This window comes from Xenopus laevis, chromosome 2L (assembly GCF_017654675.1).
Source record: "Xenopus laevis strain J_2021 chromosome 2L, Xenopus_laevis_v10.1, whole genome shotgun sequence".
In the NCBI taxonomy this organism is placed as follows: Eukaryota; Metazoa; Chordata; class Amphibia; order Anura; family Pipidae; genus Xenopus; species Xenopus laevis.
The window spans coordinates 115,306,232-115,319,372 of NC_054373.1; the positions used below are offsets into that span (position 1 = coordinate 115,306,232).

Below are 13,141 nucleotides of genomic sequence, written 5' to 3' on the forward strand. Positions count from 1 at the left end.
ATATGTTACTATATAAAAAGCAAAATTATTTGATTAGGACTAGGGCACACTTTTGCACAAGGTTTGCTCCTGCAGTGCAAAAATGCTAAAGCTAAATTTAACTGGATATGTACCTAAACCACAGAATCAAAGGCACCACACAACAGTGCACTCTCCAGCACTAAATGACCTTTCCAAGGACAGGTTAAACCCCAGAATGGAAGTAAGATTGGGCTTGGAGAGGCAGAGGCAGCCAGGTTAAAAGGGCCTGAGTAACTGCACCCTGGAACCCAAAAGTTGCAATACAAAGCATGAAGAAGCCAATGAACAGATGCCCCATAGAAAAAGATTAAATAATATAAGTAGTTATGGAAGGGCACCATAGGTATTAAAGGTCGTGATAAGGCTACACCCTGCCCTGACACTAAAACAGCAGCAAGTATGGTAGCGTAATAGCAGCAATTTGTAACCATGTGAACTGCTCCATAAAGATTAAATCAAGCTTTAGATCAGGCTCTTACAATTCAAAGTCATCTAATATCTGATGGAAAAAAAACATATTTTATTTTGTCTGGAGGCAATTAGTACACTTTATGGTTATTCTATTAATTATTAAGCCAGGCATCAAAACTAGAACATGGGATATTAGCTTTAACTATATCTGTTTTTCACTAGCCATAAAGAGGTGTTGATTAACTCAGTACAGCCTTAAGAATTTTTAAACACAGTCTTAAACTTGACTTTCCTTTACTGCTATTTTCAAGCAAGCAACTACACCATTGTCCTAAATGACCTGCCAAAATCTTAGCTGACTTACAGTTAAATGTAGCCGCATTGGGAGACAAGAGACCCTGGGCAAGAATATAGCATCTTTAATGGTTTTTACTGAAGCGGTTCCAAAGTGTATATTGACTGATCTGATTTTTTATTCTTAAAAATAATTCCAATCCAATGATAGGCCTATATCTTTCATTAATTGCATATATTACCATAGATAAGATTAACTTGGCACTTCATGGCTTAAACCAGTGATCCCCAACCAGTAGCTTGTGAGCAACATGTTGCTCACCAAACCCTTGGATGTTGCTCCCAGTGGCCTCAAAGCAGGAGCTTATTTTTGAATTCCAGGCTTGGAGGCAAGTTTTAGTTACCTCCTGTAGGCTACAAGTACATATAGAGGCTACCAAACAACCAATCACAGCCCTTATTTGACATCCCCATGGACTTTTTCATGCTTGTGCTGCTCTCCAACTCTTTTTACATTTAAATGTGGCTCACAATTAAAAAAGGTTGGGGTCCCAAAAAGCCAAAGACATTTTTCCAGCTATTAAACATAGACTGGAAATCAATTATCCAAATGCCAGTTTTAGTGAGCAACTGTTTTATTAGAACATTAGTACAAATAATTGTAATAATAATAATAATTCTGTTGGGATTAGCCATAATGGGCGGGTTTTATAGGGTGTGATGCAGGTCAGAAAGAAAAGGTGAATTGTTAACACAGAATGCACTTTTGTGCTGTGCAGTTGTAATGTGCCCTTTTGAAATTCAAACCCTGTAAAATGTTTTTATGGAGGCATAATAAGAGTATTGTCTGCACTACTCTATGTACTTATGTACTGGCTTTCCTCCACTCTCTTAGATTAAGCTCTTGGGTAAATTGTATAAACAGCCTTTGGGGCAAAGCACACAAGCTAATGGCAGCTTCCACACTCACAATCTCACTTGGCTCGAAAGCCTTTCCTTATTCCAAGTTCCAGCTCCAATAAAATATTATTTAGGGTTAAATCCCCATCAGATGGAGGTCATCCCACTGGAGCATCTGGGGCATCATGTATCTTTTTGAGATCTACACTATATATTTAACTTAATATTTAACTTGTAATAATTAAAAGCAAAATAGTTTTAGATTATAATTTTCAGAATTGGTCCATCCGTCGTTATGACTTAAAGGAACACTTCAGTGAATAAAAATAAAAACTGGGTAAATAGATAGGCTGTGAAAAAAAAAATGTTTCTAATATAATTAGTTAGCCAAAAATTTAATCTATTAAAGGAAAACTATACCCCCAAACAATGTAGGTCTCTATAAAAATATATTGCATAAAACAGCTCATATGTAAAATCCTGCTTCATGTAAATAAACCTTTTTCATAATAATATACTTTTCTAGTAGTATGTGCCATTGGGTAATCATAAATAGAAAATTGCCATTTTAAAAAATAAGGGCTGCCCCCTGGGATCGTAGGATTCACTGTACAAACATACCAACAAACCATACATGTTAGGTCACATGAGCCAATTAACAGCCAGAGTTGTGTCTTTTGCTTCCACACTTCTTCCTGTTACAGTTAGAGTTGTAGTATTTCTGGTCAGGTGATCTCTGAGGCAGCACACAGACCATCACGAAATGGTGGCTCAAGGCAAGAGATGTAAAAGGGCAAGATTTACTTAAATATATATTCCAGTTTGGTAAGATTCTTTAATATGCCACTTAATATGATATAAACTATCTGTTGCTTAAGTATTCATTTTGGGGTTATAGTTTTCCTTTAAGGCTGGAGTGACTAAATGTCTAACATTATAACCATAATAATTCTGAGTTAGTCAGTGACTTGAAGGGGGGCCACATGGGACATATCTGTTCAGTGATTTTGCAATTGATCCTGAGCATGCAGCGCAGATTCAAAAGCAAACAGTTATGATCCTAATTGGTTACTGCCTGGTAACAAATCAGTGGAAACCAAGAGAGCTGCAAAGCAGGAAGTTGGGTTCTGGCTTTTATGTTAGACACCCAGTCACTCCAGCCTTTATACATTACATTTTTTGGCTAACTAACTATATTGAAAACACTTTTTATTTTGCACAGCCTATCTATTTACACAGTTTTTATTTTTATACTGAACACTTCCTTTAATCATGTTGATATGAATATTATGTCAAGGAAGTGACATGTAACCTTTCATGGAAAACAGAATGGGTCATACACGGATTTTTAAATGTAATTCTTTTTTCTTTTGACAGTAGCACCCATGTTACTAGAGATGCAACAGATCTTTTCTTTATACATGTGGCACATAGCTCTGTATTCATTTCAATTGGAGAAAGGATGTGGCCAAGTGTGCATATATTACATAAATATAAACCTTTTTATATTTAGTTTTATTGGTATAATGGTTCAGTGCAACACGGATACCAAACCAGTAGCTTAAAGGGGAAGGAAACCTAGTTGGCGCAAAAACCCTCCCCCCCCATGTGTTTCCCACCCTCCCTCCTCCCCCCTGGCCTACCCGTCCCTCTGGGCAAATGCCCCTAACTTGTTACTTACCCTTCTGCGCAGGTCCAGTCCAGGGAGTTCACAGACGACATCTTCTTCCACGTGATCTTCTTCCTGCTTTGACCGGTGCATGCGCAGTAGGAACAGTTCGCCAGTACGATCTACTGCACATGCGCCAAAAGTACTTTGTGACTTTTGGCGCATGCACAGTAGATCCGTACCGGCGAAATGCTCCTACTGCGCATGCGCCAAAACGCTGTTCAAAGCAGGAAGAAGATCGCGTGGAAGAAGATGTCGCCTGTGAACTCCCTGGACTGGACCTGCGCAGAAGGGTAAGTAACAAGTTAGTGGCATTTGCCCAGCGGGACGGGTAGGCCAGGAGGGAGGAGGGAGGGTGGGCAACACACGGGAGGGGGGGAGGGTTTTTGCGCCAACTAGGTTTCCTTCCCCTTTAAAGCATACCACCCAACTGTCCCGTTTTCAGAGGGACAGTCCCTCTCTTGACAGCTCAACCCACAGTCCCTCATTTGTACTGGAAAGTCCCGATTTTCTCTACACTCACCATCCAGAAAAAGAAACAATGTTTCTAACTTAATTGGCTTTTGGCAGAGAGCCCAGAACACAGCCACAGCTACACATAAGATACTTTTGTAACAATTTTGAGATAAGCAAATAAGTAATTATAACAACATAAGATAACAGGTCCCTTGGGAGAAGTTAGACTCACAGCTTAAAGGGCAATTCACCTTCATTAGCAAAGCTGTAATAACTGAAAAAAAACAAAGAAATATGTTCAAACTTTCATGACCTACCAAATTTAGTAAAATGAGCATGGTAATTAGGGGGTGTGGCCACAAAAATGGGCATGGTCACTGTGCGCGGCAACTTTTTTCCTTTTTTCCTCTTTTTATTTCCAAAACATTGGGAGGTATGCTTAAACTAAATATTATCCAACCATGTACTAGCTGAGGAGGCTGGCAGTTACAGTTCATGGCAGCATGAGGGATACACGTTTAAGATTTTCTGCCACAATTGGACAGAATTTTCAGGCAGAAATCTCCTCTGTATTTGGTTATTGTCCTAGCGTTTATTCACCCTTCTATTTTAACAATAATACATATATAACTAACAATACAAATTGATATATACCCCTTGGGGCAAAAGAAATATTATGCTTAAAAGCTTCTATCAATAGAGGAACAGCAGGAATTGTTTTCATTTCAGGATTTGTTGTTATGCCAAATGAAAGCAATTAGCACAATTACTGATGCTTAATCTCGGATAAATAAATGGCATATGCATTATTAATTTCTATGAGCTACAGCAAGAACAGATGAAAAGTAAATCTTGCAATGATCCTTGGATTAGCCATCTGTGTTTCTAGAGTAATTTCCGTCTAAGTCAGTGAAATTTAATTTTGATTTCACTAACATGCATGGAAGTTGCATCTGATAATGTTTTGTGTGTGGGCCATAGAGCATTACTGGACGCGGCAACAGCTGAGCCGGTTTGATCTAAGCTGCATCCCACTGACTAACCAGAAACAAGATGGGTATGAGGGCTTATACAGTCTTCAAAAAACTTTTATGGTGAGATGAAAAAATGTAGTTGGGTGTTTACAGGTCTGGGATTGCTTATCTAGAAACTCACAATCCAGAAAGCTCAGAATTACAGAGAGGCCATCTACCATAGACTCTATTTTATCCAAATAATCCAAATTTTTAAAAATGATTTACTTTTACTTTGTAATTATAAAACAGTACCTTGTACTTGATCAAAACTTAGTTGTAATGAATCCTTATTGGAAGTTTGTTTAATGTTTACATTTTCTAGTAGACTTAAGGTATGAAGATCCGATTTTTACGGAAACATTTGTTATCAAGAAAATGCCAGGTCCCAAGCATTCTGGATAATAGGTCCCATACCTGTATTGAGCACAGAAGTATGGAAATGATGGAAAAGGAGCTGGGAATCCACTTGGGTGGGTGAGTGACACATCAGGAAAATGGGAGTAGAGCTGGCGATGTACAAATATGTTGGTTGCATGGGGAGAATACTGGGGCTTATAGGTGAAAAGGTGCACAAATAAAGTAACAATTTAACTGTTGCTAAATTAAGGCACTTCTATTAGTTAACCCTTTGGCCCATCCAGTTACTCCCTGATCCAAACTTAGCCCCCATCCAATCTCACAGCTGCTTGCACCAGGTCTCTTTCCCAAAGCATCCAATTCCCACTTCTTTATATCACTGTCCCCTTTACTTTACCACCAGTCATTTTTATTAGTAAAGTTGGCAAATCTAGCTGAACCTCATTCGGAATCAGCATCGGTTCTGATGCCATGGTGTGAAGAGATCCATCCAATTAGCAATAGTCTTCTAACTAAATGAGAAAGGCCTAGTTCACTCCATATTTTTTGGACTAGTTTTCTAAAGACGTCTTTTAGAATGTGATACTGGGATTAAAGTTGATGTATGATGCAACTACTTCTGACTTTAATTGTACCTCAGTAGTGTGCAATTATCTAAGTAATTCTCAAAGGAAATTAGAGGCCCTTTTATGCCAGCTTCACTTGGTGCCAGCCAAGTCTCAGCAGTAGCTGTGTGAATGGGGTTAAAGTAAAGTACATGCATCTCATGGCATACAGACAGGAGGCCAGTTGCTGCTGGGGGGTACAGGAAAATTTGATGTTGGACTGGAAGCATGGGAAAATGGGGGCCCTGAAGTTCTGACCTTGTATCCTCTACTGTTTTTTCCCCCCAATTATATGGGAATTATATGTAAGCTATACACAGCACAACAACTGACAATTATAAACAGATACATTAAGCCACAAGGGTTTGGTGTTAGACCTCCCTGAGTACACAATTAATGCCATTATATGATGTCTGTTAGGAAGTTGAACAATGTGGTGCTACTAGCTATATTAAATTAGGAAATAACAGCACACTGCAAGATGGTGATGCCAAATCTCTAAACAGGAAATTTAATGTGAGCCAAATCTTATCTCTGTTTTGGTTATTTTCCCTTGTGTACCTTAAGTGACATTTAACTGAGTTGGATCATATCCCATTACAGGAGAATTATGACATGGTGTGATATATGTTAAAGGTGTGTCACTAAATCAAACATTGCTATTGCCTATTTTTATTTGACAGATTAAGGGCAACAGGGTGCTGCCTTACATATGTAATTACGATAGGAACACTGAGGGCACAATGTATCCTGGTTGCATAACTACTACTACAGTAAAGCTGTAGCCTGGGACAAATATGTATGCCCATAAGTGGATGGCCTGTTGATATCACTAAGTATATTCATTCATTGCTTTGTTCCACTGCACCAGTAATTCCCTGGCAGCCTGTCAGTGAATTACCTTAAATATACCCTGTACCAAGTGGCAGACTTTACTTATCTGTCAATACTTCTACCTCATAGTTGTCTCTTATTAACTTCTACAGCCTGATAGTTGTCAGAGAAAGGGTAACTAGTGCCTGGTTATACTTTTCTCTCAGTACTAGAGCAGTGTGATAGTTGTCAAGCAAAGGGAAACGACTGTCATGTTATATATTTCTCTCAACTTGTGCAATCTCATAGCTTTCAGTATAAGGGTAACTACTGCCAGGTTATATTTTACTTTCTGTACTTGTGAAGCCTGATAGCTGTCAGTGGAACTGGTGTATACTTTTCTCTCAGTACTTGTGCAGTCTGATAGCTCTCAGAACAAGGTTAACTATTGCCAAGTTGTATTTTTCTCTCTGTGCAGCTTGAAAGTTGTCAGGAGAATGGGAACTAGTACCAAGCTAACCTGGTACTAGTTCCCTTTCTCCTGACAACTCTCTCATTAGCTTGTGCAGCCTCATACCTGTCGGGAAGTGGAACTAGCACCAGGTTATACATTTATCTCAGTACTTGTGCAGCCTGTAGCTGTCACTGGAAGGGAGATTAAAACTTACCGATCTTGGCTAAGGATGCCAGCAGGATCCACAGTGTGATCTCAAATGGGATCTGTACATGAGGATAATCCAGAGTGAAAACGGATAACCTGGTTTCCCCGATGGTGACCTCATTTTTGGGAGAGGTGAAGGCAGAACTGGCACCACTGGAAGAGACACTGGCCAACACTTGGGGCACAAATAGCACACAAGTGATAATGCAGGAAAGGAAAGGGTATGTCCATGCCCATTGCTGATGTACCACCGGAAAGCCCATGTTCTAAAGATACAACGGCAGGATTGGAGTAGAGGCGAAGTTCCATGCGATCCACTATGAAGTTAGGTGTCAGTAATCAGTTGCAATGACGGGAGGGGCTGCACTGTGATTGTGTAAAACTAAATAGAAACCTGACACTGTCTTCCTACCTTGTCCCTCAAGGCTCGGTGCGTAGAACAGGTGCTCAGAACACGCCTCCCTGCTACTGCTGCAAAGCCCTGCTGTGCCATGTCCCTCCCTCGAGTCACCTTTTAGCCTATTCTTGTAACGCAACTTCCATTGCCTTTTCTATGCTCTCAGGCACAGGGATACAGTTTCACCGTTTAACATTAGGAAAACTGTCTGCTGAGCCATCTAGTGGCAATCGCAAGGTTAGCTGTGTATTATTGTGTCTACTATGTTATTTTCTAAAATAAATATCCTGTGGTGGCTGGGTGTGTGTATACATTTTTGTTTCATTATATATATATACATAAATCATATGATTCCAGTATTAAACTTATGTTTTTAAATGCAAGAAGTCTGACTGGCAAAATGGGAGAACTGGAGGTGCTGGAGGACAAATATGATGTTATTGGTGTGGCCACAACATGGCTGAATGAGTCGCATGACTGGGCAGTTGATATCAGTGGCTATACTTTGTTTCGGAGGGAGAGAGGCAATAGAAAAGGACGAGGGCTATGTCTGTTTGTTAGGCAGGATTTAAAAGCTTATATAAAGGAGGAGGTGATATTAGAAAACGAGGGGGCAGAAGTCTTTTGGGTGGAGTTCTTCATTTCATTACACTGTAAAGAGTCCAGCAAATTAATTGTAGGAGTATGCTATAGATGTAAGTGACGAGGAGGCTAAGCTCCTGATGCAAATAGTAAAGGCTGCTAGTTTGGAGAAAGTAATGATAATGAGGTATTTTATAACCCAGAAGTTGACTGGAGCAACAGTACTGCCAGATCAATTAATGGGAACAAGTTTATAAACTTATTGCATGACAATTTTTACAGCACGGGTTTATGAGGAGCCAAATATAAAAAATGTTACAGTGGATATAGTGATCTCTAATGACCCAGAACTTCAAGCAAATGTGCAAGTAATTGAACCCCTGGGTAACAGTGACCATAATGTTATATCATTTAATGTCTGGAGCAAAAAAAAAAAAGCCTTAAGGGCTGCCCTGCAGAACATAGCTGGGGGCATTATGTTAAAATTATATTAAAATGTTACTGTTCTCAATTTATTTCCTTATTAGTAAATGTAGAAGCACCAAGAAACACCCTATGTGACTTAATATAGAAGTTATATATTTATAGATGTTATAAAAAAGCAATTCAGAAGGCAAAGATTAGAAATGAGAAGTGGATTATGGCAGAGGCTAAGACAAATCCCAAAAAGTTTTTAAAGTATATTAATAGTAAAATGTGTGGCCCTTTTAAATAATGGTACCACTGTGGTTGTAACAGATACAGTACATAAAAGGCAAATGTGCTAATCAGTTCTTTTCTTTAGTGTATACCATAAAGGAGTTAGAGTTCCCAGTCCCATCTCATAGCTGCACTGTTGGCTCAGCTCTATCTAGTCAGTGGCTGACTCAGGATATTGTTCAAAAAGGTTTACTAAAAATGTATGTGAGCAAGGCAGAATGGAATACACCCTCAGGATCTAAGAGAGCTTAGTTCAGGTATAGACCAGCCTCTAATCATTTGATTTCTCGGATTCACTTTCATCTGGTATGGTACCTATGGATTGGAGGAAAGCTGATGTAATTCCTATATTTAAAAGGGGATTACAATCTCAGCCTGGCAATTATAGACCATTAAATTTGACATCTGTGGGCAAATTATGTGAAGGATTGTTAAGGATCACATTCAAACTTTTGTTCTAGTAAATGGCATTATGATCAGCAATCAGCATGGCTTTATGAAGGATAGGTCATGTCAGAAAAATTTAATTGCTTTTTATGATGTGGTAAGTAAGATTCTGGACAGTGGGGGGCAGTAGATGTGATCTATTTGGATTTTGCCAAAGAGTTCAATACCGTGCCCCACAAACGACTGCTTTCTAAACTAAGGTCTGTTGGGCTTAATGAAGTCGTTTGCACATGGATAGGAAACTGGCTACAGGATCGGTTACAGAGGGTCGTTGTTAATGGTACATTCTCTACTTGGAGTAAGGTTCTTAGTGGGGTCCCTCAGGGCTCTGTATTAGGCCCACTTTTATTTAACTTGTTCATTAATGACTTAGGGGAGGGTATTGTAAGTAATGTATACGTGTTTGCAGATGACACAAAACTCTGCAGCCCAATTAATTCCATCCAGGAGGCAACAGCCTTGCAGCAGGATCTTGGAAAACTGGCAATCTGGGCATCTAAGTGGCAGATGAGAATCATTGTTGATAAATGTAAAGTCATGCACCTGGGATGTAAAAATATGCAAATTAAGTATACTCTTAATGGGACTGCACTAGGCAAATCCATAATGGAAAAGGACCTTATAGTCACTGTAGTAGTGATAGGTGGGCTGGGCCAATCCCGTACCCCTCTCCGGGTCACAGCCGAGTGCGGGTTGAGCTCTTCCGACTTCTCTCCCCGCGACCTTCCAAATGTAGGCTTCCGACTTCCAGGTTGAACTTTTACAGAGGCGAGCCCGGCCTCTTTTGCGACATCATTAATGGGGCGGGTAGGCACAGGTCTATAAAAGGAACCAGAAGTCAGGCTCGGGATGATGGAGGGCGGGTGCGGGAAAATCCCGACCTGCACATCGCTACATTGTAGATAATAGACTTGGCAGTAGCAAGCAATGCCAGTCAGCAGCTTCAAGGGCAAACAAGGTTTTGAGCTGTATTAAAAAGGGGCAAAGGTTTGTGGGAGGAGGACATCATGTTTCCACTGTACAGAAGAGTTCCTTTTATTGCCATCTTGAAGTCAGGAAATAATTTTTTCCCCCTCTAAGGCAAATTGGTGAGTGTTTTTGCCTTCTTTTGCCTCTGACTCAACTAGCAGGCAGGTTATATATTGACTTAAAAGTTAAAACCTAACTTACTATGTTAATAATAATGTTAATAATAAAAGTCACCAAGTTTGCCCAGGAGCAGTAACTCATAGCAACCAATCAGCAGGTAGCAATTTCTAGTCACCTGTTCAAAAGCAAACATTGTATTGGTTGCCACTGGTTACTGCCCTGGGTAAACTTTGTGCCTTTTATTACATATGGGGGATAAAATTACTGGTCTGTAATCAGCCCCAGCCACCACAGAGGCATAAAACAATGATAGGGTACTTGCGTCTGATGTGTCTGTCCTGACTCAAAAGTTGTGCCGTTTCATAAAAATAAAGTGCAAGTTTCATTGGTGTCAGTGTAGGTGCTCTGGACAGTATCATGAAAGGTGCCTAGGTACAGTGGCATAACTATAGAGGAAACAGACCCTTTTTTGAAAGTAGAGGGTAAAAAATGTCCTTTAATAACAAAAATTTTAATTTCAATTCCAATTTCACTACAAATTTGTTTTAGGGCTAAACTATACATGAGATTTTGTAGGACGATGTCAGAGCACATTCTATAAATTGAATGTAGTCGTATATGTAGATCAAAAGTGCAGTTTTGTCCTTATTGCCACTTTTGTGAATTTCCCTCCTTGCGTTCTTTCAGACAGAATCTGCTATTAGTAGAGCCAATAAGAGTGCATCTTTTTCTCTTTAATTTCCAACATGTCAGGTGTTACATTACCAAATTGTGCCACCTTGTGGTCAGAAATGTGTGTATTTCAATTTTCTATAACATCATTGTTTAAACCATCCTTCTTCAGAGTTCCCTTTCCTCCCCAGAGGTACATTAAATGGCCTAAACTGTTTTAACACCCTTTCTAAAATGTCCTCAGTCTGCACACTCATAAAAATATGTCAGAATATGAACTTTGTTTGTTGGGTAAGCAGCTGCACATAAGCCCAACATCTAGGAGCACTTCCGTCACCATATTACCAGAGGTGGAAAGAAGCCACCTCTGTTAACTTTAAAAGCCAAATTTTCATGTTTTTAAAATGGAGGGGTTAATGAAGCAGATTAGCACAAGGCCAAATTTTGCCACTGCTAGAGTCTGGTGCACTGCAAACGTAATTTAGAGGAATCAATTGTGCTTCACCTGATGGACGAGTTTGGGTTTGGCAGAAGCCACCTACATGAATGTGCAAGCAGACTGCAGCGCTTTAGAAAAATGCTTTTATGACATTGATGCTTTTATTCCACCTGAAAGCTAAAAAAGTTTTGTTTTTCTATTTTAACTACTGACTAACAGTAAAATCATTGTTTTTGGGACATTAATCAGGTCAGTGAATCTTTGGTCAAGCTACAGTGTCACTACTTTGCCAGTTCCTTGTACATATAGGAATAATGTCTTAAAATGACTTGGTATAGAATTCATTATCCAGAAAACTATGAATTACAGAAAGTGTCTAAATACAAGGGGGTAGTGGGAGCACTCCAGGCTAAAAAAATATGTTTAAATACAATGGAAGTGCAACTGACATCCTATTAATCAATGCACATTCCCTGGTCCCGTCTCACAAGTAATTCAGTATATATTCAAGTGAATGTGTGTATAAAAACAAGGGTTTTTAGTTACAAAGTTGTGATCATAAAATTGGTAAGCCACCATACCACGTCAAGGTAACCCCATACTGTGGTCCCTAACTGTTTACCTCTGGTCATAGTGTAAAAGTAGTAATCATTGGGAACAGTGTCTCCTGACCTTGGCTTTGGTTTTAATCAAAGGGCTAGACAAAAGAGCAACACATTCCAGTCTATCTTGCTCTGCTCTAAGTCACTACTACCATAGTAGCATTGGTTATAGTTGTTAACAAGCGGATACATACATGAACTCAAATGGAAATGGTAGAAGTGTTCTATGAGAAGCTTTATGTTTTCTTTGACATTTTTGCTGCAAAATAGAGCCGAGATCATGTTCAAGCAATGACAACCATTTTTTGAAACATTGCCTTTATTAGTTATAATAGTGGTTTCCAGACTTTTCAACATAAAAAGATAGATGTTTACCATTTCATTTTATACATAGATTCAATAAAAAAAATGTTTCATATTGAATAAAAAAAAAAAAGTAAAAATTCAGCAGACATTGTGCAAAAACAAAGGCCAAACTAAAACCCTAAAGGAGCTTTATAAAGATAATCCTAATCTGTTCCCTTAACTTCATTCATATCAAGACAAATATAACATAAATAATAAAAAATATGAGCTTTTCATACCATACTGGAAAACATGTTATTTATGCCTCAAACACATGGGGACTTTTCCCTCTATTTATTATGTTTTTAGCTGGTACCAATTTAAATTCGAATTCATGCTTATTTGTTTATGCCCTCCTACTGCATATATCCAAAAATCACATTTAACGTAAGGACTCCTCCAGTTTGAAACGTAAATGCAACATGTAAATAGTCACATGGGAATGTGCAGGCAGTTTCACCACAGAAACAGTGAAGGATGTGATTCTAGCCCCAAAGGAATACACAAAGGGGTATATTTATAAAGATGTGCAAACTCATTGAAATACACACATAATTAATGCTGTAGTGCCCCACCTGTAGTTATAAAGCTATGTAATTGTTGGAAAATGCAGCTGAACATAAGCGCTTCAAGGTGAAGTAAACAGTTTTTACTTCAGGCCCCTGC

General features: G+C 39.0%; 1 protein-coding gene across 1 annotated transcript in view; it reads right to left on the minus strand.

Annotated features, from left to right (window-relative positions):
* Positions 1–7,732, minus strand: part of LOC108708410 (sodium/hydrogen exchanger 2) — a 36,257-nt gene extending 28,525 nt beyond the window's left edge. Inside the window, exon 1 of the mRNA XM_018247081.2 lies at positions 7,211–7,732. Within this exon, the coding sequence (XP_018102570.1) occupies positions 7,211–7,466 (256 nt within the window). The 5' untranslated portion in view covers positions 7,467–7,732. The remainder of the gene's footprint in view (positions 1–7,210) is intronic.
* Positions 7,733–13,141: the final 5,409 nt, after the last annotated feature.